Here is a 23,554-nt window from a genome sequence, read left to right as displayed (position 1 = left end):
ATTGACACATACAAGCAAAGTGTCCTGAGTTCTGTGGGTCATTCCAGCAAATTCCTGAACCTGAGAGGCGGTTGTGGGAACCCTCAATTTCTCATCAGCCAGGTAGGAATGCAAGTGGCCTGGGCACCCTTGGCAGCTGGCATCTGCAGCGGGTTCCATCTTGTGGGATGGAGCCCTTTAGCCTGTGGGATTTCGGATTCCAAACAGCCAGCGTGAGGGGGACATGCAAGTTCCCCAGCAGGCAAAGGCCCACCCTGTGCCGGGCCAGCATGGGGCGCTCAGCGAAATGTTACAAAGTAGATTAAACAGGAGTCAAGATAACTACTGGGCCCCGGAAAGGTGCCCAGTGCTTTCTTGGGAGCATCAGCACTTTCTTGCTTTCAAGTGGCTGGCTTAGAGATTGCAGTGTCACTAACGTGACATGAGTATGATGATGACACTGTGACCACGAGATTTCTTTCACCGTGAAAAGGCAAAGATAAAATGGTAAATTTTATGTTATGTATACTTTACCACAATAAAAAAAACCTCTATCAAAAAATCTCTTTGGGATTTTTATTGGGTTGGCATTGGTTTTAATTTAGGATCTTTAGGACAGAGAGCACCCCTTCAGTGGTTAGAAGAGACAGAAGATGGAAATGAAGATTTTGTTACTTACACGTCCTGGGCGGTACATGCCATGTCCAGAGGCCACACAGGGAGCTCAGGGAGCACTTGAGGGGGCAGGGGAGAAGGAGAGAGAAAAAGAGAGAGAGAGACCCGTGAACCAATGCCTTTACTGCGGTCCATGGCTTTACCCAAAGAGATGTCCTGCAGGGGAGATATAATCGGTGGGTTTAACACAAGCCAGCCCGGGTTCCAGGAGTCACACTGTGACCGCGAGGTGGTCAGTGGGACACATCTTCTCTGTCGGAGCAGGACGGCAGGGGACAGCAGGCCAGTGGAGGAGGCCATATCCAGCTGCTTCCAGGGAGGGTCCCCAGGAGGTAGTTGTATTAAGCAGATATCTGGGTCGACCCCATTGAGGAACTGAGAGGAGGTGGAGAACTGCAAGCCGTGTGGACAGTGGGCAAGCCCTGCTTCTGGCAGGAGAAGGTCCGGCTTGTATTCGGACCAGATGCCGAGGCACCATATAATTATGGGAATGCGCTACGGCGTTAGGTTTATAATGAACTTGGGAAGAGTTGGCCTCTCCAAAATACGGAGTGTCCTTTTTGTCAACTCATGTTGTGTCTTTACTTATTCGAATCTTAGCTAAGTTTCAGAGCTTCTTCCATATTCATAAATGATTATTCTTTTTTTTTTTAAGAGGGGGTCTTGCTCTGTCACCCAGGCTGGAGTGCAGTGGTGTCATCATAGCTCACTGCAGCCTCCAACTCCTGGGATCAAGCGATCCTCCTGCCTCAGCCGCCCAAGTAGCTGGGACGACACAATACCACACCTGGCTAATTTTTTTTATCTTTCGTAGAGACGGGGTCTCACTATGTCACCCAGGCTGGTCTGGAACGCCTGGGAGGGCCCACTCTTACGACCTGGTCTGTAAAGGTCTGGGATCTGTAAAGACCCTATTCCCAATAAAGTCACAGTCACAGGTACCAGACGTTAGGGTTTCAGCATCTCTTGGGAAGACACAGTTCAACCTTCTACACAGTGGAAATCTTTATTTTGTTTTTGATTTTGCCAAAAATGGTTCTCATATTTTACAAATAATTAAGACATCTCTATAGGATCCTGGAAATTGCCCCGTCTCGAATTGAGGAAACTTTATTCTATTCTTTGTTAAGCATTTGCTTTCCTGTGTGTATCTTTATTTTTAAATGAAGAATGAGTGTTGAATAGATACATCTTGTGACTGCAATGTGGAGGGGACAGAAACAAGTTGTAGATGGATATAGACCATGTGGTGACATTTTCACAAGGCTGCCAGATGTGCAAAACGGCCCAATATATTGTCTATGGGTATGATGTGCACGATTAAAATATTTTTAAATATGACAAACACCAAGTTTGGGAGGGAAGTTGCCTTGGGGAAGGAAAGAAGGAAATGAGAGCAGGGAGGGGAACATGGGACCGCCACTCTATTTGTTATGACTTATTTACTTTTAAGAGGATCTGAAATGGGTGAAGACATCAAACCTTGATAAAGCTGAGCACAAGGCATGTGAGGTTTCCTTGTTTTCTGCCTTCCTCTTTGCATGCTTAATAACAAAAAAGCAAAGCCCAAATTAACAGCAACAAAGAAAGCGTAACATGCCCTTGGCCTCGAGCTGGGGGCCGAAGTTAGCTTGAACCCTCGTCTCTGCAGAGAATGGAAGCCACAGAGCGGTCCTGGAACTTTCACTTGCTTCCCACTTTCATCCAAACCCCATGTCACTGCCATTCAGGTCCTTGTGTGATTTGGTCCCAGCTAACACCCCAGCCCTGGACTGTGGCCCCTGAATCACTCTCAGCTTCTCCAGCAAGTTCTGTTCTCCCCAATCTCTGCATGTGCTGATACCGTGTCAGGAACATTGTTTCATGTTTCTGTCTCCTCCAGAATAATTCTAACTCCTTCTGCAGGCAACACCTCCTCCAGGAAGCCCTCCCAGATCCTCCAGGGTCAGTCAGGTGTCTCCAGTGGTTCTAAGAGTCCCCCGAACCAGCTAGGCTCAACACATTGTCTTTAACTTCCTTCATTACATGTTCCCCACTGTGCTGAGACCCTCAGAAATGGGTCTCCCCTCCCTTTCCTGGGCCAGGACTAGAGGGTAGAGGTCAGCTGCCCCCTCCACCCTGGCACCTCTCTTCTCCTTTCACTTCCCCTGCAGAGAGTTGTGGGCACAGCACAGGGCACGGGCGGCCTCTGGCTTCGGCGCTGAGCTGCACAGCTCCGCCTGGCTCCCCAGGGCGGCTTCAGCCCCAGCCCTACGCAGGGGAGACCCACTCTCCTGCCCACTGTGCCTTTGCCCTGGCTGTGCCCTGTGTCTGCTGTGCCTTCCTGTTCCCGTCAACACTGCGCATGTCCTCGAAGGCACAGTTCCAGTGCTGCCTCCTCCAGAAAACCTCCTGTGACCCCCAAACCAACTCATTCTTTCTCCTCCATCTAAATCCTTTCCTGAGAACATATTCCGACGGTGGCCATGGACAGAGATTGTGCAACGCTTGTGCATTTTGGTTTTCCTCTCTCTGAGCTGTTCCTGGGAAGCCCAGAAGGAGGGTGTGCCCACCACAAAGTTCTGCCCCATGGTAGAGTTCTGCTGCTAAATCAGCTTCCAGCTCCTGCTTTCTCGAATTCACTTTCTGATGACGAAGACAGCGCGCGTCTTACGACTCAGCACAGAGAGACTTACGGGAAGAGGAGCAGGGCCCTCCTGCTTTCTTGGCAAGTGACCTGTAAGCATGGCCACCCTGTCATGGTTAACGCTCTCTCTTCCCTCTGAACCACAGACACCCACTGTGCTGTTGGACACACGCCCTGTGTTTAGACAGACGTGGTGCGGTTGAGTGTGTGTGTGTTTAATTGAATCTCAAGTCATTTCTACTTCTCCCCACTCCGGGTCGCTGAGATCTGGAGAGGCCGCTGCCTGTGCAGGGAACTTGCTACTGACTCGATAGTGCGCACCCACCGCGTCCCACGTGCTCAGGGGCACGCGGGTCACCTCGCCTCCGCTGCCGTCAGCAACACCGCGGTGACCGTCTTTGTCCACGCGCCTCGGGGAAACCTTTCTGGAAAATGCATCTGTCCTCAACATACAGACAGCACATGCCATCTTAACGTCACTGCATACTTCCAGATTGCTTTCCCACGTGACTGAGCTGCCTTACACTCCCACCCGCGGTGGACAAGAATTCCCGTCTCTCCACATCCTCACCAACACCTGATCCCACCCACCTTTGTAATGTCTACCGTTGGGATTGGCATAAGGGTGTGTCTCATTGTTTTTCTACAATTACGTAGAAATTAAGGTCATCTCAAAAACATGCTCAGTCATTTGGCTTCTTCTTCTACCAATTGTGTCTTTTTTTCTTTTTTTTTTTTGAAACAGAGTCTCACTCTGTTGTCCTGGCTATAGTGTAGTGGCGTCATCATAGCTCACTGCAACCTCTAACTCCTGGGCTCAATTGATCCTCCTGCTTCAGCCTCCCGAGTAGCTGGGACTACAGGTGCACGCCACCACACCCGGCCCCTATTGGCAGAGTATTTCTCTGTATGTTAGAGAGCTATTGCTTTTTTATTTTCTATGTGGCAATTATCTCCACCAGTTTGCCACTCACTTGTTAATATGATCGATGGTGTCCTTTGTTTAATGGAGATTCTTAATTTTGATACAGTCAAATGCATCTTTTCTCCTCCTTTGCTTTGATATCAACCTCAAGAAGTTTTCCTGCAACTGTGGGACACAATGATATTTGCCTACATATTCTTTGCTTAGCCTAATAGTTTTTTCTTTCATCTTTATCTCTGAGATACATCACACCATGAGATACATCCAAAGTCCACATGGTGTGAAAGAGGGCCCCTTCTGCACCAACAGCATACTATTTTTTTTTTTATTTTTGAGACAGAATCTAACTCTGTTGCCCGGGCTAGAGTGCCATGGCGTCAGCCTAGCTCACAGCAACTTCAAACTCCTGGGCTCAAGAGATCCTCCTGCCTCAGCCTCCCAAGTAGCTGGGACTACAGGCATGCGCCACTATGCCCGGCTAATTTATTTTTTAAATTAATGTTTTATTGCAGTATGGTTTCCTATCTAGTAGGGCGAGTCTTTCTATATTGATTTTTTTCCTCCCAAAGTTGGTTTGCAATCCATAGAATAAGTTTATTGAGATTCTCAAAAATTTGAGCTGGAATTTTTATATGATTTGCGATGAACTTGTAGATTAAATTGGGAAGACTTGGCACTTTTACTATGTTAATTCATCTAACTTCTGGGACTATTAGCTATCTCTTTTCTTTTTTTTTTTTTTTTTTGGAGACAGAGTCTCACTTTGTTGCCCAGGCTAGAGTGAGTGCCGTGGCGTCAGCCTAGCTCACAGCAACCTCAAACTCCTGGACTTAAGCGATCCTACTGCCTCAGCCTCCCGAGTAGCTGGGACTACAGGCATGCGCCACCATGCCCGGCTAATTTTTTGTATATATATATATTTTAGTTGTCCATATAATTTCTTTCTATTTTTAGTAGAGACGGGGTCTCACTCTTGCTCAGGCTGGTCTTGAACTCCTGACCTTGAGCGATCCACCCGCCTCGGCCTCCCAGAGTGCTAGGATTACAGGCGTGAGCCACCACGCCCGGCCTGCTATCTCTATTTATCTAAATTATTTTAAAAACAGGCCTTTAATATAATTTAAATTTTTTCTTTGCAAAGGTCTTGTACATTCTTCATTGCATTGGTTCTTAGATACAGTTTGAGTTGCTATTTTAGAGGTCTTGTCCATTATCTTTCTAGTTTATTGTTTCTGTTAATTTTAGTAAGATGATCACTGTTTTTTGGGCTTTTTTGTTTTTGTTTTTGTTTTTGTTTTTGTTTTTTTTGAGACAGAGTCTCGCTCTGTTGCCCAGGCTAGAGTTCCATGGCGTTAGCCTAGCTCACAGCAACCTCAAACTCCTGAGTTCAAGCAATCCTACTGCCTCAGCCTCCCGAGTAGCTGGGATTACAGGCATGCGCCACTATGCCCGGCTAATTTTTTCTATATAGATTTTTAGTTGTCCATATAATGTCTTTCTATTTTTAGTAGAGACGGGGTCTCGCTCTTGCTCAGGCTGGTCTCGAACTTCTGACCTCGAGCGATCCTCCCACCTTGGCCTCCCAGAGTGCTAGGATTACAGGCGTGAGCCACCGCACCCGACCAAAAAAAAAAAAAAAAAAACTTCTTATTTTTTCATTTCATTCCATCACCAATTTCTCTCTAATTCCTGGAAAAAGATGAGTAAATAGGCATCAAATAAAATTTTGAAATAAAATGTGGATAATGTTATTATTTCTGAGACCTGTTGAGAGGTTTTAGAAGATAGGGTGTGTTGCTGTATCCACGAGAGTGTCCCATTAAAATAATAATAATAACATTTCACCTTCTCAGCCGGGCTCACTCTGGCCACCCTACTCACTCACTGCCCGCTGGCCCATCCCAGCCCTCCCAAGCCCTGTGTCTTACCGAACTTTTTCTTTCCTTCATTTTTTTTCCATAGCACTCAGGACTTTTTCATATACTATACTAAGGTTCACACCCTTGGCATTATGGACATTTGGGGCCAGATCATTCTATGCTATGGAGTCCGTCCTGTGCATTGTAGGGTTTTGAGCAGCAACCCTGGCCTCTACCCACTAGATACCAGAAGCACAGATATGCACATGCACACACGCACAACCCCCCCCAAGTTGTGACAACAAAAATGTCTACAGGCATTGCCACATGTCCCCTGGTGGACATAATTGCCCCTGGCTGAGGACCACTACGTTATACAACTTACTTTTTATTTTTTATTTTATTTTTTTTATTTCAGTATATTATGGGGGTACAAAAGTTTAGGTTACGTATATTGCCCTTGCTCTCCCCCGAATCAGAGCTTCAAGCATGTCCATCCACTAGACGGTGCGCATCACACTCATTATGTATGTATACACCCATCCCCTCCCCCGCCATCTGCCCAACACCCAATTAATGTTATCCCTAAATGTGCTCTTAGGTGATGATCAGTGAAACCAATTTGATGGTGAGTACATGTGGTGCTTATTTTTCCATTCTTGGGATACTTCACTTAGTAGAATGTGTTCCAGCTCTATCCAGGAAAATACAAGAGGTGCTATATTACCATTATTTCTTATAGCTGAGTAGTACTCCATGGTATATACATACCACATTTTATTAATCCACTCATGTATTGATGGGCACTTGGGTTGTTTCCACATCTTTGCAATTGTGAATTGTGCTGCTATAAATGTTTGAGTGCAGATGTCTGTTTTATAGAATGTCTTTTGTTCTTTAGGGTAGATGCCTAATAATGGGATTGCTGGATCAAATGGTAGGTCTACATGTATCTGTTTAAAGTATCTCCATATTACTTTCCACAGAGATTGTACTAGTTTGCAGTCCCACCAGCAGTGTATGAGTATTCCTATCTTTCCTCATTCATGCCAACATTTATTGTTTTGGGACTTTTTGATAAAGGCCATTCTCACTGGAGTTAAGTGATATCTCATTGTGGTTTTGATTTGCATTTTCCTGATGATTAAAGATGTTGAGCATTTTTTCATATGTTTGTTGGCCATTCTTCTGTCTTCTTTTCAAAATTTTCTATTCATGTCCTTTGCCCACTGTTTGATAGGGTTGTTTGATTTTTTCTTGCTTATTTTCCTGAGTTCTAAATAGATGCCAGTTATCAGCCCTTTATTGGATGTGTAGCATGCAAAAATTTTTTCCCATTCTGTAGATTGTCTGTTTGCTCTCATGACATTTTTTTTGGCTGCACAGAAGCTTTTTGATTTAATCAGGTCCCATTTAATCAGGTCCCATTTATTTATTTTTGTTGTTGCTGTGATTGCCTTTGGGGTCTTCTTCATAAATTCTTTGCCTACGCCAATGTCTATAAGAGTTTTTCCCACATTTTCTTCTAGAATTCTAATAGTTTCACACCTTAGATTTAAGTCTGTTATCCACCGTGATTTGATTTTTGTGAGAGGTGAAAGGTGTGGGTTCTGTTTCAGTCTTCTACATGTGGCTATCCAGTTTTCCCAGCACCATTTATTGAATAAGGAATCTTTTCCCCAGTGTATATTTTTGTCTGTTTTGTCAAAGATTAGATGGCTATATGAGGCTGGTTTTATATCTGGATTCTCAGTTCTGTTCCACTGGTCTGTGTCTCTGTTCTTGTGCCAATACCGAGCTGATTTAATAACCACAGCCTTGTAGTACAATTTGAAGTCTGGTAAATTAATACCTCCCATTTTGTTCTTATTGCCTAAAATTGCTTTTGCTAAATGGGGTCTTCTCTGGTTCCATACAAAGCATAAAATTATTTTTTCTATATCTGTGAAAAATGATGTTGGTAATTTAATAGGGATTGCATTGAATCTGTAGATCACTTTGAGTAGTAGAGACATTTTAATAATGTTAATTCTTCCAATCTATGAGCATGGTATAGTTTTCCACCTGTTTACATGCTCTGGTATCTCTTTCCTCATTGTTTCATAGTTCTCCCTGTAGAGGTCTTTTACCTCCTTAGTTAAATATATTCCTAGGTACTTTATTTTCTTTGTTGCTATTTTGAAGGGTATGGAGTCTTTTATTTCGTTCTCCGATTGACTGTTATTGGCATTTATGAATGCCTTTGATTTGTGTGTATTGATTTTGTATCCTGAGACTTTACTGAATTCATTTATCAATTACAGGAGTCTCTTGGTTTGAATCCTTGGAGTTTTCTATATATAATATCATATCATCAGCAAAGAGTGAGAGTTTGATCTCTTCTGTCCCCATTTTGACATCCTTGATTCTGCTCTCTTGCCTGATTGTTCTCGCAAGGACTTCCAGCACTATGTTGAATAGCAGTGGGGACAGTGGGAAACCTTGTCTGGTTCCAGTTCTAAGTGGGAATGCTTTCAATTTTTCCCCATTCAGTATGATGTTGGCTGTGGGTTTGTCATATATGGCTTGTATCATTTTTAGGTAGGCCCCATCTATGCCTATTTTGTTAAGCGTTCTTATCATAAAAGGGTGTTGAATTTTGTCAAATGCTTTTTCTGTGTCTATTGAGAAGATCATATGGTCTTTGTTTTTGCTTCTATTTATGTGCTGAATTACATTTATAGATTTGTGTATGTTGAACCATCCCTGCATCTCTGGAATGACTCCCACTTGGTCGTGATAGATTATTTTCTTAATAAGCACCTGGATTTGATTTGCTAGGATTTTATTGAGAATTTTTGTATCTATATTCATAAGGGATATTGGTCTGTAGTTTTCCTTTTTTGTTGAGTCCTTTCCTGGTTTTAGTAATCAGGGTTATGTTGGCTTCATAAAATGTGTTGGAGAGGATTCCGTCCTTCTCGAAGTTGTGGAATAACGTTTGTAGGATAGGCACCAGTTCTTCATAGGTGTGGTAAAATTCGGGTGTGAAACCACCTGGTCTAGGGCTTTTCTTTTTGGGAAGGTTTTTTATTGCTGTTTCGATTTCAGTTCTTGATATTGGTCTGTTCAGGAACTTTATTTCTTCCTGGTTGAGCCTAGGGAGGCTGTGTGTTTCTAAAAATTTGTCAATTTCCTCCACATTTTCCAGTTTGTGTGCATAAAGGTTTTTGTAGAGTTCATAGATGATATCTTGTATCTCCGTGGCATCAGTTGTAATTTCTCCTTTCATGTTCCTGATGGAGCTTATTAGAGATTTTTCTTTTCTGCTCCTAGTTAGTCTAGCCAAAGGAGTGTCAATTTTATTTATCTTTTCAAAGAACCAACTTTTTGTTTTATTAATCTCCTGCATAGTTTTCCTGTTGTCCATTTAGTTCTGATTTGATCTTATTAATTTCTCTCCTGATGGGTTTGGGGTCAGTCTGTTCTTCTTTCTTCAGTTCTTTGAGTCTATTCATTAGGTTGTCTATTTGTAAATTTTCTGTCTTTTGGATATAGCCATTTATGGAAATAAACTTTCCTCTCAGGACTGCTTTAGCTGTGTCCCACAGATTTTGATAACTTGTGTCTCCTTTGTCATTTAGTTCAAAGAATCTTTTGATTTCCTCATTTATAAAATAATCATTCAGGAGAAGGTTGTTTAGCTTCCATGACTTTGAGTAGAAATGAGAATTTCTGTTAGGGTTGATTTCTACTTTTATTCCATTGCGATCTAAGAAGATACGTGGTATAATTTCTATTTTTTTAAATTTTTTAAGACACACTTTGTGTCCTAGGATATGGTCAATCTTAGAGAATGTCCCATGAGCTGATGAGAAGAACACATATTCAGTGGATTTTGGATAGAATGTCCTGTAAGTGTCAGTCAGGCCCATTTGTTCTAGCATTCTGTTTAAGTCCATTATTTCTTTGTTTATTTTCTGTTTTGAGGATCTGTCCTGTGCTGTCAGTGGGGTGTTGAAGTCTCCAGCTATTATGGTGTTGCTGTTTATCATTTGGTTTAGATCAAGTAGGATTTGCTTTATGAATCTGGGTGCACCTAAGTTGGGTGCATACATATTAAGTATAGTTATGTCTTCTTGTTGAACTGTACCCTTCACCATTATATAGTGACCATCTTTGTCTTTCATTACTTTTGTTGATTTAAAAACTAAGTTATCTGAAATTAAAACCGCCATGCTCGTCTTCTTTTGGCTTCTGTTTTCTTGAAATATCAGTTTCTACCCCTTTATTTTCAGTCTAAATGCATCTTTGCAGGTTAGATGAGTTTCCTGGAGACAGCAGATACTTGGCTTGTATTTTTTTATCCATTGGGCCAGCCTATGTCCCTTGAGTGGGGAGTTCAAGCCATTCACATTTATTGAGAGAAGTGATAGGTGGGGCAGATTTCTGTTCATCCTGTTGGGTAGAACTTCATTGCTATGTTTTCTCTCTTGAGCCATTGTGGTATCTGGCCTTTGATCTTTAGCTTTTGAGTAGTTTTACATTCATGAGTGTTTCTTGTGCTGGTCCATGTACAACTCTGTTTTGAGTACTTCTTGGAGGGCTGGTCTTGTCTTGGTGAATTCCCTCAGTCTTTGTTTATCTGAGAATGTCTTAATTTCTCCTTCATATCAAAAACTTAGCTTTGCTGGGTACAAGATTCTAGGCTGGGCATTATACTGTTTCAGAAGAGTGAGAATGGGGCCCCAGTCTCTTCTTGCTGATAAAGTTTCAGCTGAGAAATCTGGCGTTATTTGGATTGGCTTTCCTTTGTATGTTACTTGTTTCTTTCGTCTTACACCTCAAAGAAGGGCCTCTTTAGTGGATATTTTGGTCAGTCTGATGACTGCATGACATGGTGTCTTCCTATTTGCAATGAATCTCCCAGGGGTCCTTTGGGCTTCTTGTACCTGTATATCTAGGTTTTTAGCAAGACCTGGGAAATTTTCTTAAATTATATCTTCAAATAGCTTATCCAACTCTTGCGTATTATCTTCTTCACCCTCAGGAATGCCCATAACTCTCATGTTAGGCTTCTTCACATAATCCACATTTCTTGCAGACTTTGATCTTTTCTCTTATTTCTTTGCTCTATCTCTATGACTGACTTATTTAATTGGAAGGTGTTATCTTCAATCTCTGAGATTCTTTCTTCTGTTTGATCTACCCTGCTCTTGAGGCTTTCCACTGTGTTTTGTAGTTTCCTGAATAAATTCTTTTTTTTTTTTTATTTCAGCTCATTATGGAGGTACAAAAGTTCAGGTCGTATATATTGCCCATGCCTTCCCATCCCCCTGAGTCTGAGCTTCAAGCGTGTCCATTCCCTAGACAGTGCACATTGCACTCATCATGTAGGTATGCACCCATCCCCTCCCCCCACCCCCCTCCCCCCCAGTCAGAACTTCAAGCGTGTCATTCCCCAGGCAGTGCGCATTGCACTCATCAAGTAGGTATACACCCATCCCTTCCCCCCCAGCCCCCACCTCTGTCTGATACCCAGTTGGTGTTATTCCCCTGAATAAATTCTTTATTTCCAGGAGTTCGGTTTGATTTTTCTTTAATATTTCTATTTCTTTAGTGAATTTTTCTTCCAAGTCCTGGATTTTTTTTGTGGTTTCTTTGTGTTGTTTATCCATTTTTTCTTGCATAATGTTGAGTTTTCTTATGATCCATGTTTGAAATTCTTCTTCTGAAATTCAGAATTTTAGTGTTCTGAATTTGATTAACGTCCATTGCTAGAGAGCTGGTGTTCCTCTTTGAGGGTGTGCTTTCCGTTTGACTCCTCATACTTCCAGAGTTCTTTCACTGATTCCTTCCCATCTGGATCAGCTGTTGCTTCTTACCTGTAGACTTTCGTTTGGATAATGACACACCCTGTTTAGTCTCTGAGCCAGTAGGTGGTGTTTGTGGGTGAGATTCGACCACACCCTATATGATGAGTCAGTAGATGCAGTAAAAGGGTGTACAGAATGACCTCCCTGTCAGTAGGTGGCGCTTGCCGGGAGGAGCAGGCTGCAGTGTTGTTTTGGGGTCCTGTAACCAGCTCTCCTTCCTCTGGAGAGGCACTCTAGTGCCTCACGTGGTGGGTGGGGCCCTGGGACTTCCAGGTGTGTCCTTATTCTGCACTTCAGTGGGGGCAGGTCAGAGAGTGAGTCTGCGCGGAGCTCGGTTGGGTGAGACAGCCCGCAAGCTCCACAAATGCTGTTAGCAGGGGTCAAAGGTCTGTTCTTTGCCTCTGGGCAAAGCTGCCAGGGAGGGGCTTGAATGGCCCTACTCAGCGGAAAAGTCTGCGTGTGGGGGGTGGGGCTGTCTGAGACCTACAGTCTAGAGCAGGTCTTGCTCCTTTCCACCCTCCCCCATTCTGCAGTTTCTCCCAGGCCTCTACCAGCTGGCAGGACCTCAAGCAGCGGATCTCCCCTGGCTGTCATGCAGGCCAGGAGGTTCCCTGCCCAGGATCACAGCCTGGGCTGGGCGCACGGCCTTCCTATGAGAGGAGGCTTGTCCCTCAGGTACGCTGGTCTGCCCCTGAAGGCACACACACTCAGTAGGGTCGTTCACAACTATCCCTTCTGTGCCCCAGGGCAATGCGATCAAGACCTGGGTATATGGGATCTGGTCTGCAGGCCTGTCCCCTGGGCCCTGGAGATCAATCCCTGACCCTCCCAGGGAGAGGAGTGCTGGTCTCCAGTCACCCACGGGGTGCCCAAGCTGGATCGATGTCTCTCCGCCTCAGGATTTGCCCCGCTCTCCTGGAGTCACCAGGCAAGCAGCACCTGGGAGGGTGGTTGGGTAGGGAGCTCACAGTCTGAGTACCCCTCAGTCTGCTGTAGGGCCCCAAAAGGAGAGGTCCCGTTCCCTGCAGATGCCTCCGGGTGGTGGCTAAATTGTCTCTCTCGGCAGTGGCCGGTAGGGAAGGCGAGGGGAGAATGAAGCAATATGGTGCCTGCCCATCGGCTCGGGTCTGCAGGTGCCCCGAGGGCGCTGGGAGCCTGGTGCCCTGTCCGCAAGAGGCTCATGGCTCACTGGCAGCGGCCGTCTCTGGGCTGGAGTGGGCAGGTCTCTCCGCTCAGGAGCTCACCCGCAGTCCCAAACGCAAGGGAGGGGAAATGTACCTGCTCCACCTACCCTTGTCGCTGCTCTCCCAGCCTCTTAGGGCCCTTTCTCCTTCCAGTTCTCCTCCGCAGCTTCTTCGTGTGGAGTCTCCTATAGTTTCAGACACCCTTCCTTCCGACCCTCGTCTGATCTATGTCTGTCTGCCTGTTTATTTCTTTTTCACTTTCTTCTAAAATCTGTCTTTCTTGCAGAGATACTCTGGCTGGCAGTTTTTCTCGTCCGCGATCTTGCCCCTCCTCCAGCCATTATCACAACTTACTTTTTAAATTACGCTCATTATGTTGAGTACAGGGTCTGTCTCCTCCCACCCGCCTCTAGAATGTTAGCTCCAAGAAGAGAGGAATTTGCTTATGTTGTTTTCTGATTTAGCCCCAGTTCCCACATCAATGCCTGGCACAGGGTGGGTGTGCAGTATATGTGGAAAGAATGCAACAACAGTTGGTATTTTTGATGTGCCTGAGATGGGGCTAGGTAGACATGCACAACCTCATTTCTTCATCACAGCATCCCTTTGAGGGAGGCCCTGTCACTGTCCCCCTTTTCACAGAGCAAAAAAACTGAGGCTTCTAGAAGCTACATAATACACACACCCCCACCCACCCACCCGCCCAATGGTAGAGCCGGCGGCTCAGCTGAACATCACCCCAACAAAGTCTGCTTGCTCCCTTCTGGTGCAGAGAGACTGAATTAAGGGTAGGGTTGGCCCCAGCCTCTGGCAGGCACTTGCAGGGGAGCTGTCGGGGCAGCTGAACTGGCCTGGGGGCTATGCCTTTTAGGGGGCTTTCTCAGGAACCCACAAAGGTCAGAATGTGGCTGGGTTCAGTGCGTCCCTCTGGGGAGGAAGCCCGGCCTCAGGCCCATAAGATATGGGGACCAAGCTCCAGAGAGAAGCCCCCAGCACCAGCCTGGTGTAGCTGCAGCTACCAGGCCAGAGAAGCTGGAACTGTCACCCCCTCACATTCAGCCCAGCCCAGAAAGGGCCCAGCCTTGTCACTGTTAGCGGGAACTGAGTCACGGAAATGGGAAGGAAGGAAGACAGAGTGGGTAGGGCCAGGGTAGGGGTTGGGCGACATATATATCTGTGCCCTAGCTGGACGCCTGCAGCGCTATGGACACCAGCATGTACAGCAAGTGGGGCAGCGGGCCCGAGGAGGTCCCTGGAGGTATGAGCAGTGGGACTACCTCATCGGGCCCCTTGGGTCTCTCCCTGCACCAGTGTCTGGGGTTTGATGGGGGAGGAGAGGGGAAGAGCCAACAAGGATCCAGGGAGTGGGTGCTGCAGAGACACCACAAGCTATGGAACCAGTCTGACCAGGATCCAAATTCCAACTCTGCCACTTAGGGGCTGTGTGACCATAGACGAGTCACTTAACCTCTCTGAACCTCAGTTTCCTGGGAGGAAACCAAGCCTTCAGGGCTCAGCCGGGGGTACCCAGCAGTCCATCCATGTTCACCCAGGGTACTGGGGACGCTCTGAGCAGTGGAGCCGGAGATCCTGCTTCCTGGCCCTGGCTCTCCTGGCCGTGGCAGTCCTGTGGGCTCTCATTCTGAGCATACTGTTGTCCAAGGGTGAGTGACCCCTCAACGGGGAGACGTTGCGTCGCGTATGAGCATGTATATGCATGTGTGTCCCTGCATGTTCGTCTGCCATGGGCCTGTGTGCACATCGTGTGTGTAGCTGTAAGCCCGCCTGCCCCTCTGCGATCCCGGGACGGGGAACCCCGCACCGCCCCCCCCCCCTGGGCCAGGGGAAGGTTCTCGAGCTCCTGGGCTGCGCCTGCAGGACCCTCTCTCCACAGCCTCCACGGAGCGCGCGGCTCTGCTGGGCAGTCAGGACCTGTTGAGGACAAACGGTGCGTGCAGAAGGGTGTCGCCTGGGCCCCCAGGACGTGCGGGGCAGGAACGCCTGGGACCCGGGAGACAGGGTAGTGGGTGTGTGGGGACCCCGCGGTCCCCGGAGTGGGGAAGGGTCCCCTGACTCCCCCCAGGTGACCTAGTATTGGGGGGGCGGGGGCGGGGCGTCCTTTCAGCCTCGAGGCAGACAGCGGCGTTGGGGACCTTGAAGGAGGAGGTGGAGGCCTGCCACCGCTGCTGTGAGAGGAGGCTGAGCCCGGGCCGTGGGCGGAGGGGGCGGGGCTGGGGATTGGAGGCGGATCTGGGGGCGGGGCTTGGGCAGGTAGGGGTCGAGTGGGCTAGTACCAGACATCCTGCTCCGACCTCGCCGTCTCGCCCCTTCCATCCCCACCCTCCGCCTTTCCCAGGCTCGGGGACGCAGGCGCAGCTGCGGGCCACACGCGCTGAGCTTGGGGAGACGCAGGCGAAGCTGACCCAGCAGGACAGCGCCCTGAAAGAACTGCAGGAGCGCGGTGAGGGCCCCGCAAGACCACGACCGCTGAGCCTTGGCGGTGGCCATGACCCCGACCCTATCCTGTGATCCTGACCTCTGACTTCGAGCCTATCCCCAGCCTGACCCCTGATCACTGGACTCTGACCTTGACTACAACTCCTGACTCCAGCCACGACTGTACCCTACCCACTTATAACAGACCTCGACCCTGATGTCAGTCTTGTCCATGGCACCAGCGGAGAACTGACCATGGACAGGGATCCGGACGTTTGCCTACCTAGTCATGACCCTGCTCCTGACGCTGACCCCAGTCATAATCTCCGCAGTGACCCAGGGCTTGGCTGAAGCCGGCAGGGACCGCGAGGACGTCCGCAATGAGCTGTTCCGGGCGCTGGAGGCAGTCAGGCACCAGAACAGTGAGCAAGACAGGATTGGGGGTCGGGGGGCAGGGTTGGGTGGACCCTGCTCCTGGATCCACTTGGCCCGGCTCTTTGACATTGGCCGGGTCCTGTGGCTGCACCCCTGGGCCCCTGAGGTCCAACCCTACCCTCACACCCAGTTGACATGCTCCACCCCGGAGCAGTCCACCTCTCTGACCCTCGCCACCCCGCAGGCTCCTGCGAGCCGTGTCCCACGTCTTGGCTGCCCTTTGAGGGTTCCTGCTACTATTTCTCCGTGCCCCAGGCCACGTGGGTAGAGGCTCAGCGCCACTGCGCAGGTGCCGGCGGGTACCTGGTGATCGTCGGGGGTCTGGATGAGCAGGTGCGCAGGGGGAGGTGGTGTTCACCTTAGGGGGCGTGGCGCTCTTGGCTGGCTCATGTCTCCCCTCCTTTCTAGGGCTTCCTGACTCGGAATACGCGCGGCCGCGGTTACTGGCTGGGCCTGAGGGCTGTGCGACACCAGAGCAAGGTTCAGGGCTACCAGTGGGTGGACGGAGGCCCACTCAGCTTCAGGTCAGGGAAGGGCTCCTGGTGAGACTTGGGGAGGGACACCGGTTAGACTCTAGGAAAAGTGCTTGGGCCAGATCTTAGGGACTCTTTAGCTGGGCTTCCATCCTCGGCCTACATTCCCAGCAACACCCCTCTCAACCACTGCAGCCACTGGAACCGAGGGGAGCCCAATGACTCTTGGGGGCGCGAGAACTGTGTCATGATGCTGGACACGGGGATGTGGAATGATGCACCGTGTGACAATGAGAGAGACGGCTGGATCTGTGAGAAAAGGCGCAGCTGCTAACCACGCCCAGTGCCCCGGAGCCACGCCCACCGCGACACTTGAATCCTGGGTGCCAAACCCAACTCCCGGTGCACGCTGCCAAAGATAGTTTCTTCGCCACCACTACTGAGAACCACTCAGCACGACACAGCCCCGTCCACTGCCTGTGCTCTGGGACCTTCCCTCCAACCTCACTGCAGCCCCACTCCCAGACCTAACCTCCATCAGCTCTAAAATCCCTGCTCCTGGGTCCGGATGATCTGACCCCACTTCTCTCCCTGGCCAGTGTCAGTTGACTAAGGGGGTGGAGCTGTTTGGGTTTCCTGCATTTTCCCCTAGACTGGGAGCTGTCTTTGCAGCCAGAGAGAGCATCAATAAATGTTTCACAAATGAATCTAGGTTCCCAGCTCTGGTGAGCTCTTCATTGATCCCAGAGACCTTGGTGTGATCCCTGTGAGTGACCCCTGACTTCTCAAGTGATCTCATGGCACTATGACACCCCCAAACCCAGTGGGTAACCTGCACTGGGCCAGGAGGGCTTGAAGGTAGGGGCACTTTGCCACTTAGTGCTGTTACTTCCTTAGCCCCTGAACCAGCCCCAGCTTGAAGCTTGGTTCAGAGGGTTCTGGGAACACAGGAATGAGTCAGATTCTGTCCTTACCCCCTGAGACCTCCCCATTCTGGTCTAGCTGGGCACAGGAACAATGTGACCAGTGATTTCATGGAGGAATGCATGGAGATGATGCATTTGGAGGAGACACTTCTGTCCTTGTTGGGGCAGGGAGGACAGTGCTGAGATATTGCAGTGGTAGAGCCATTCCTTGAGAAGACTGTCACCCCATTGTGGAGATTACAAGCATCCTGAGACAAGGCCCTGGGGTAGGTAGGGGAGGGGCTGCCCCAGGCACCTAGAGCTTGTGACCATTGGGTGGGGTGATCAAGAGATATATTCCAGAGAAGCTGGACTTCTGAGCAGCAATGGGATTTCAGTGAATGAAGCTGGGAAGGGAGGGCTTTGCAAGCAGAGAGGCCATGAGAGCTGGGTGCACTGGCGCGTGCCTGTAGCCCCAGCTACTTGGGAAGCTGAGGCAGGAGGATCACTTGAACTCAGGAGTTCAAGGCTGCAGTGCACTATGATGATGCCACTGCATTCCAGCCTGGGTGACAGAGAAAGACCTTGTCTCTAAAACAAAAGAAAGAGAGAAAGAGACAGAGAGAAAGGCGGGGAGGTTGGAAGGTGTGGAGATGGCTGAACTCACACGGGGGTGTGGGTTGCACAGAGCCTGGCTTTATTAATATCAACTAGGGACTTTTGATCTGAATTCACCCTGCACTCCCGAGGTTTCCTGCTTCTATCCTGAGGACCTAGGGGTTCTCCAGGAATTTCCCATGGAGACAGGTCCAACTGAGGGGAGTGACAGGCTAGCAGCTTTTAGTTCTGTGCAGACCTGAGTCTAGAACTACAGGCTGCTGGGAGCCCACAGGCTACCGGGCTACTACAGCATCGACTGAGCAGGAAGAGGAGGGGACGCCTTCCACGTTCCCTGGCCAGGCAGGAACCTGGCAGGGCTGCAACCAGGCAGCACCCCAATCCTTTTCTGAGCCCTTTTTACCTGCAGCTCAGAGCAGGCACTGACCAGGAGCTGCCTGACTTGCCTAGAGAACAGAACACCACACTGACGGATTTCCAGACAGCTGGTCTGGAAGACCAGATGAGTTTCCCACCGCTGCTATAACAAATTTCCCTGGGTCAAAATCAAAGTGTCACCAGGGCTAGGTTCCTTCGGAAAAGCTCTAAGGGAGAAACTGTTTCCTTGTTCTTCCCAGCTTCTAGAACTGTGTTCCTTGCATTCCTTGGTTCCTGGCCTCTTTCTCCATCTTCAAAGCCACTAGGGTAACATCTGGCTTCAGTGGTGACAATGCCTTCTTCTGTTTCAAATCTCTCTCTCTGCCTCCTGCTTAGAAGAACACTTGGGATTACATTTAGGGCCCAATCAGAAAATCCAGGAGGATCGCCTGGCATTCTGCAGTGCCATTCTGTCACGGAGCACCCGGAGTTAGTCCAGTTCCACCTGTGGGTTATGGACACCTCCACAGGTTAAAGACACAGTCACCGACAAGACCGCCCTCATTTCAGATACCAGCCACAAGTTCCAAGGTCTCTAGGACACTCACATTTCTGACCAACTCACTTCAAATTTGGGGGTTCCTATGACCTGTTCAGGTTCTGTAATTCACTAAAATGACTCCCAGTACTTAGGAAAAGTGTTACACTTAACGATTACAGTTGTTTTTTTTTTTTTAATGATAAAAATTAGAATAGGCCAAATGAGGAGACACATAGGGAGAGGTCTGGGAGGGTTCCGAACACAGCTCCCATATCCTTGACCCATAAAATCAGGACACACGTACCTGAGGCCAGCAGGTATTCTGGCTGCCAACCCACCTGGGAGTCCCTGTCATCTGGTTACTCCTTGTGGTAGGAGGTGTAATGGCCCACAAAGATATCTATGTCCTAACCCCTGGATCCTGTGAATATCACCTTATACACCTGTGACCCCAGCACTCTGGGAGGCCGAGGAGGGAGGATCCCTTGAGGTTAGGAGTTTGAGATTGGCCTGAGCAAGAGCGAGACCCCCATCTCTATTAAAAATAGAAAAATTATCCTGGCATGGTGGCGCATGCCTGTAGTCCCAGCTACTTGGGAGGCTGAGGCAGGAGGATTGCTTGAGCCCAGCCTGGGAGACAAAGCAAGACTCTGTCTCTTAAAAAAAATAATTAAGATGATAAGTTTTATGTGATGTGTATTTTTCCACAATTGAAAATTTAAAAAAAAATTTAATGCACTTACTTCAAGCTTACAATTTAATGAGTTTTGACAAACATATACATCTGTGTAACCACCGAGACATGGAACATTTCCATCCTGTAAAATTCTCTCCTGCCTCTTCCTTGTTAATCCCAAACCCCAGCCCTGTCCCAAGCCACCAGGGATCTGCTGTATATCACGATGGATTCCACTTGTCTTTTGTAAAATTTCACATACACTGGCTCATACAGTACATAGTCGTTTGTCTCTGGATTCTTTCTCTTGGCACGATGTTTAAGATCCACCCACATTGTTGTGTGTATCGATGGTTGCTCCTTTTTATTTTACCGAGTCGTATTTCATTGTGTGGCTGGACCCTGATTCCTTCATCCATTCACCTGTTGGTGAATATCAGGGTTGTTTCCAATGTGAGTTACTATGAGTTCAGCTGCTGGGAATATTCTTGCACAAATCTTTGTATGGATCTAATAAGTTTCCCCTTCTCTTGGGTAAATAGCTGTGAGCGGGTCCTATAGTAGATGAACATTTAACTTGGTAAGAAATTAGCAAACAGTTTCCCAAAGAGGTAGCACCCATTGTCCACTCCTGTTGCAATATATCAGGGTTCTGGTTGCCTGGGGAAGCTCTTTTTTGACCCAGGAGAGACTTCAGCCGTCCTAAGCCCAGGTGTAGGGACTTATTTTGGAGCAGAGCAAGAGGGACGGAAGTGAAGGTGGAAGTTGAAACAGATAATGGACAAAGGCAGGAAGTGGGAGGAGCTAACACATGCGTGCTTGATAACACGTCTTTTCACGGGATGAGCTTGGGGGCTGGGAAGCAGAGTCCGGAGGGTCTCTGATATTTGGAATTACAGCCCTAGGCCACCTGGTCAGAGACAAGGAGAAGGGTTGGTGACTGTACCGCAAGGAGGGGTTTTCTGGAGGCAAGAACAGATGGATGGAGGGAGTTGGCCAGAGAGGAAGTGCGGTTCAGGGATGTGGGGGTGGGTGAGCAGGTCTCCGGCGAACTGGGGCCCTTTCACTCACACAATCATTTTCTCATTCACTGACATTTCTCGAGCACCTATCCCACACCGGGCCCTGGAGTTCCAACAGAATACAAGGTCAGGGTCACTTGACCCAGAGGAATCTGAAAAACCTTAGGCTGAACAGAAGCAAACTTCCTCAAAAGAGTATAGACCGTATGAGCCTGTTTCTATGAAGTTCTACAACAGGCAACTGTACCCTAGGGAGGGAAAAAAGCAGGAACAATGGTTGCCTGGGAGCAGAGCGAGAGATTGCCTGGGAAGGGTGGCGAAAGGCTTACCTGGGGCGACGTTCTGTATATTGAGAGGAGTTCAGATGACAATGCTGAATGCATTTGTCAAAGCTCAAAGAAAATGCACTTGGGATTTGTGCATTTCATTCTACATATTTTTTGGGGGGTGGGCATGGTGGCTCATGCCTGTAACCGCAGCACTTTCAGAGGCTGAGGTGGGAGGATCATTTGAGCCCAGGAGTTCAAGACTAGCCTGGGCAATATAGCAAGACACAATCTCTACAAAAAAAAAATTTAAATTAGCTGGGTGTGGTGGTATGTACCTATAGTCCCAGCTACTTGGGAGGCTGAGGCAGGAGGATCACTTGAGCCCAGAGTTGAAGGTTGCTGTGAGCTATGATCACACCACTGCATTCTAGCCTGGGTGACACAGCAAGACCCTGTCTCAAAAGAGAATTATATATATTTGTGGTGTACAACATGATGTTTCGATATGTGTAGACAGTGCAGAATGCTAAATCAAGCTCCTTAACCTGTGTATCACCTCACATACTTATTTTTTTGTGATGAGAACACTTAAAATCCACTCTTAGCAATTTTCTTTTTTTTTTTTTTTTTTGTTTTTTTGAGACAGAGTCTCGCTTTGTTGCCCGGGCTAGAGTGAGTGCCGTGGCATCAGCCTAGCTCACAGCAACCTCAAACTCCTGGGCTTAAGCGATCCTACTGCCTCAGCCTCCCAAGTAGCTGGGACTACAGGCATGCGCCACCATGCCCAGCTAATTTTTTTTTGTATATATATATTTTTAGTTGTCCATATAATTTCTTTCTATTTTTAGTAGAGACGGGGTCTCACTCTTGCTCAGGCTGGTCTTGAACTCCTGACCTCGAGCGATCCACCCGCCTTGGCCTCCCAGAGTGCTAGGATTACAGGCGTGAGCCACCGCGCCCGGCCAGCAATTTTCAAGTATACAATACATTGTTATTAACTATAAGCACCGTGATATACAACAGAGCTCTTGAATTCATTCCTCCTGACTCACTGAAATTTTGTGTCTTTGACCAACGTCTTCTCAGTCCCCGTGACCACCACCACCTCCAGCCTCTGGTGACCACCATTTTCCATAATTTTGGCTCAAAAGAAAAAAAAAATGAGGACAGTGAAAAACAAATATTGGACCCCAGTTAATGTTCTGTAGGCTATAGGCTGAAGTAAACTCACTTCTGTAATTTACTCTGAAATGCACTAAAAAATAAGATGGATTGAGGGGTGGTAGAGGGATGGATGGATGGGTAGATTTATGATAATACAAGTGTAGAATATATATATATATATATATATATATATATATATTAGAGACAGAATCTTGCTCTGTCACCTGGGCTGGAGTGCAGCGACACGATCGTAGCTCACTGCAGCCTTGAACTCCTGGGCTGAAGGGATCCTCCTGCCTCAGCTTCCTGAGTAGCTGGGACTAGAGGCGTGAGCCACCATGCCTGGCTAATTTTTTTGTAGAGATGGGGTCTCACTATGTTGCCCAGGCTAGTCTTAAACTCTTGGCCACAAGTGATCCTCCCACCTCAGCCTCCCAAAGTGCTGGGATTACAGGTGTGAGCCACTGCACCTCACCTAGAAAATATGAATTGTAGAATCTAGGGACAGGTTGTTCATTCTAAAATTCAACTTTTCTGTAAATTGCTTGAGAGTTGTCAAAGTGGAATGTTGGGGTTCGGGCCGTGGTTTCTGCCCTCCGGGGGCTCGCAGTCTGACAGAGAGAGGAGGAGGAGGTGGCAAGGACAGATAGAGGGGGTATGCCCATGTGGTTGAAGTTGGACGTGGAAAATTCTGGAGAAGCAACCCCTCCCCCGCATTTCTGGGGTACGGGGGTGAAAGTGGGATCTGCCTTGGAGAGGCGGAGGCCAAGGGGGCTTGTACTGGGAAGCGGGGGTTGAGGCAGGGTGGGGTACCTTCCAGCCGTTCCCTGGCCCTTTCGGCAGATGTCCCCACTGACCGCCCCCTGAGTGATCACAGGACCACTCTAGGGCTGAGTCAGCAAGTCAGTGGTGACCTTGGAGCCCAGCCAGGGTTTCCTGGATAGACCAGCCCTACTGTCACCCCACTTTCCAAGGAAATGGCCTTGAGACAGAGCAGTCTGTTTTTATCAGCCTCCCACCCCTGTCCCCCGATCCCAGGAAACCCCCTCAGATCCCAGGGGCTTCTTCCCAGAAAGACAGAGGAGGCTGGGGAAGTCCCCAGGGGGCTCTCCGAAGTGGGGACAGGCTGCCCTCTCCTCCAGCCCTTCTCTACCGGGCTCATCCCCCAAGACCCCACGATGACTCTCGCCTCCCCTGTGGCCCCATAGCCAGACACAGGTGGCTCGAATGGGCGGATTTGGCAGATGCTGACAGAAAGCTCAGAGTTTGAAACCTGTTCTTGCCACGTCCTGGCACTCTCTGAGCCTCAGCCTTTGCATCCATTAAGTAGGACTAATAGTAATAACATCATCTACCTCCTAGAGGGTACTGCGGTCAGGTGAATAATGACCCCTAAAAGATGTCCCCGTCCTAATCCCCAAAACCTGTAACTCTGTTCCCTCACACAGCAAAAGAACTTTGCAGATGAGATTAAATGAAGGATCTTGAGATGGGAGATCATCCTGGATTACCTAGTGTCATCACAGAGTCCCTGTAAGAGGGAGGCAGGGCTTGG

The 23,554-nt window shown here is 48.2% G+C and overlaps 1 protein-coding gene across 3 annotated transcripts; it reads left to right on the top strand.

The window, feature by feature from the left end:
- Nucleotides 1–14,300: 14,300 nt before the first annotated feature.
- CLEC4G (C-type lectin domain family 4 member G) lies at nt 14,301–17,143 on the top strand. 3 transcript variants are annotated; one of them, XM_069496191.1, is made up of 9 exons: nt 14,301–14,361; nt 14,657–14,767; nt 14,998–15,051; nt 15,229–15,291; nt 15,460–15,564; nt 15,872–15,961; nt 16,159–16,307; nt 16,383–16,498; nt 16,643–17,143. In XM_069496191.1, the coding sequence occupies exons 1-9, from the start codon at nt 14,307–14,309 to the stop codon at nt 16,779–16,781; spliced, it is 882 nt and encodes a 293-aa protein (XP_069352292.1). In that variant the 5' UTR covers nt 14,301–14,306; the 3' UTR covers nt 16,782–17,143. The 3 variants fall into 3 exon arrangements, with proteins under 3 accessions (XP_069352292.1, XP_069352312.1, XP_069352302.1); XM_069496201.1 differs by having other exon boundaries at nt 14,307–14,325; XM_069496211.1 differs by lacking the exon at nt 15,229–15,291.
- The last annotated feature ends 6,411 nt before the right edge of the window (nt 17,144–23,554 follow it).

This window comes from Eulemur rufifrons, chromosome 2 (assembly GCF_041146395.1).
Source record: "Eulemur rufifrons isolate Redbay chromosome 2, OSU_ERuf_1, whole genome shotgun sequence".
NCBI lineage: Eukaryota > Metazoa > Chordata > Mammalia > Primates > Lemuridae > Eulemur > Eulemur rufifrons.
The sequence above is the reverse complement of the archived record's forward strand: the minus strand, read 5'-3'. Positions and strand labels throughout refer to the sequence as shown.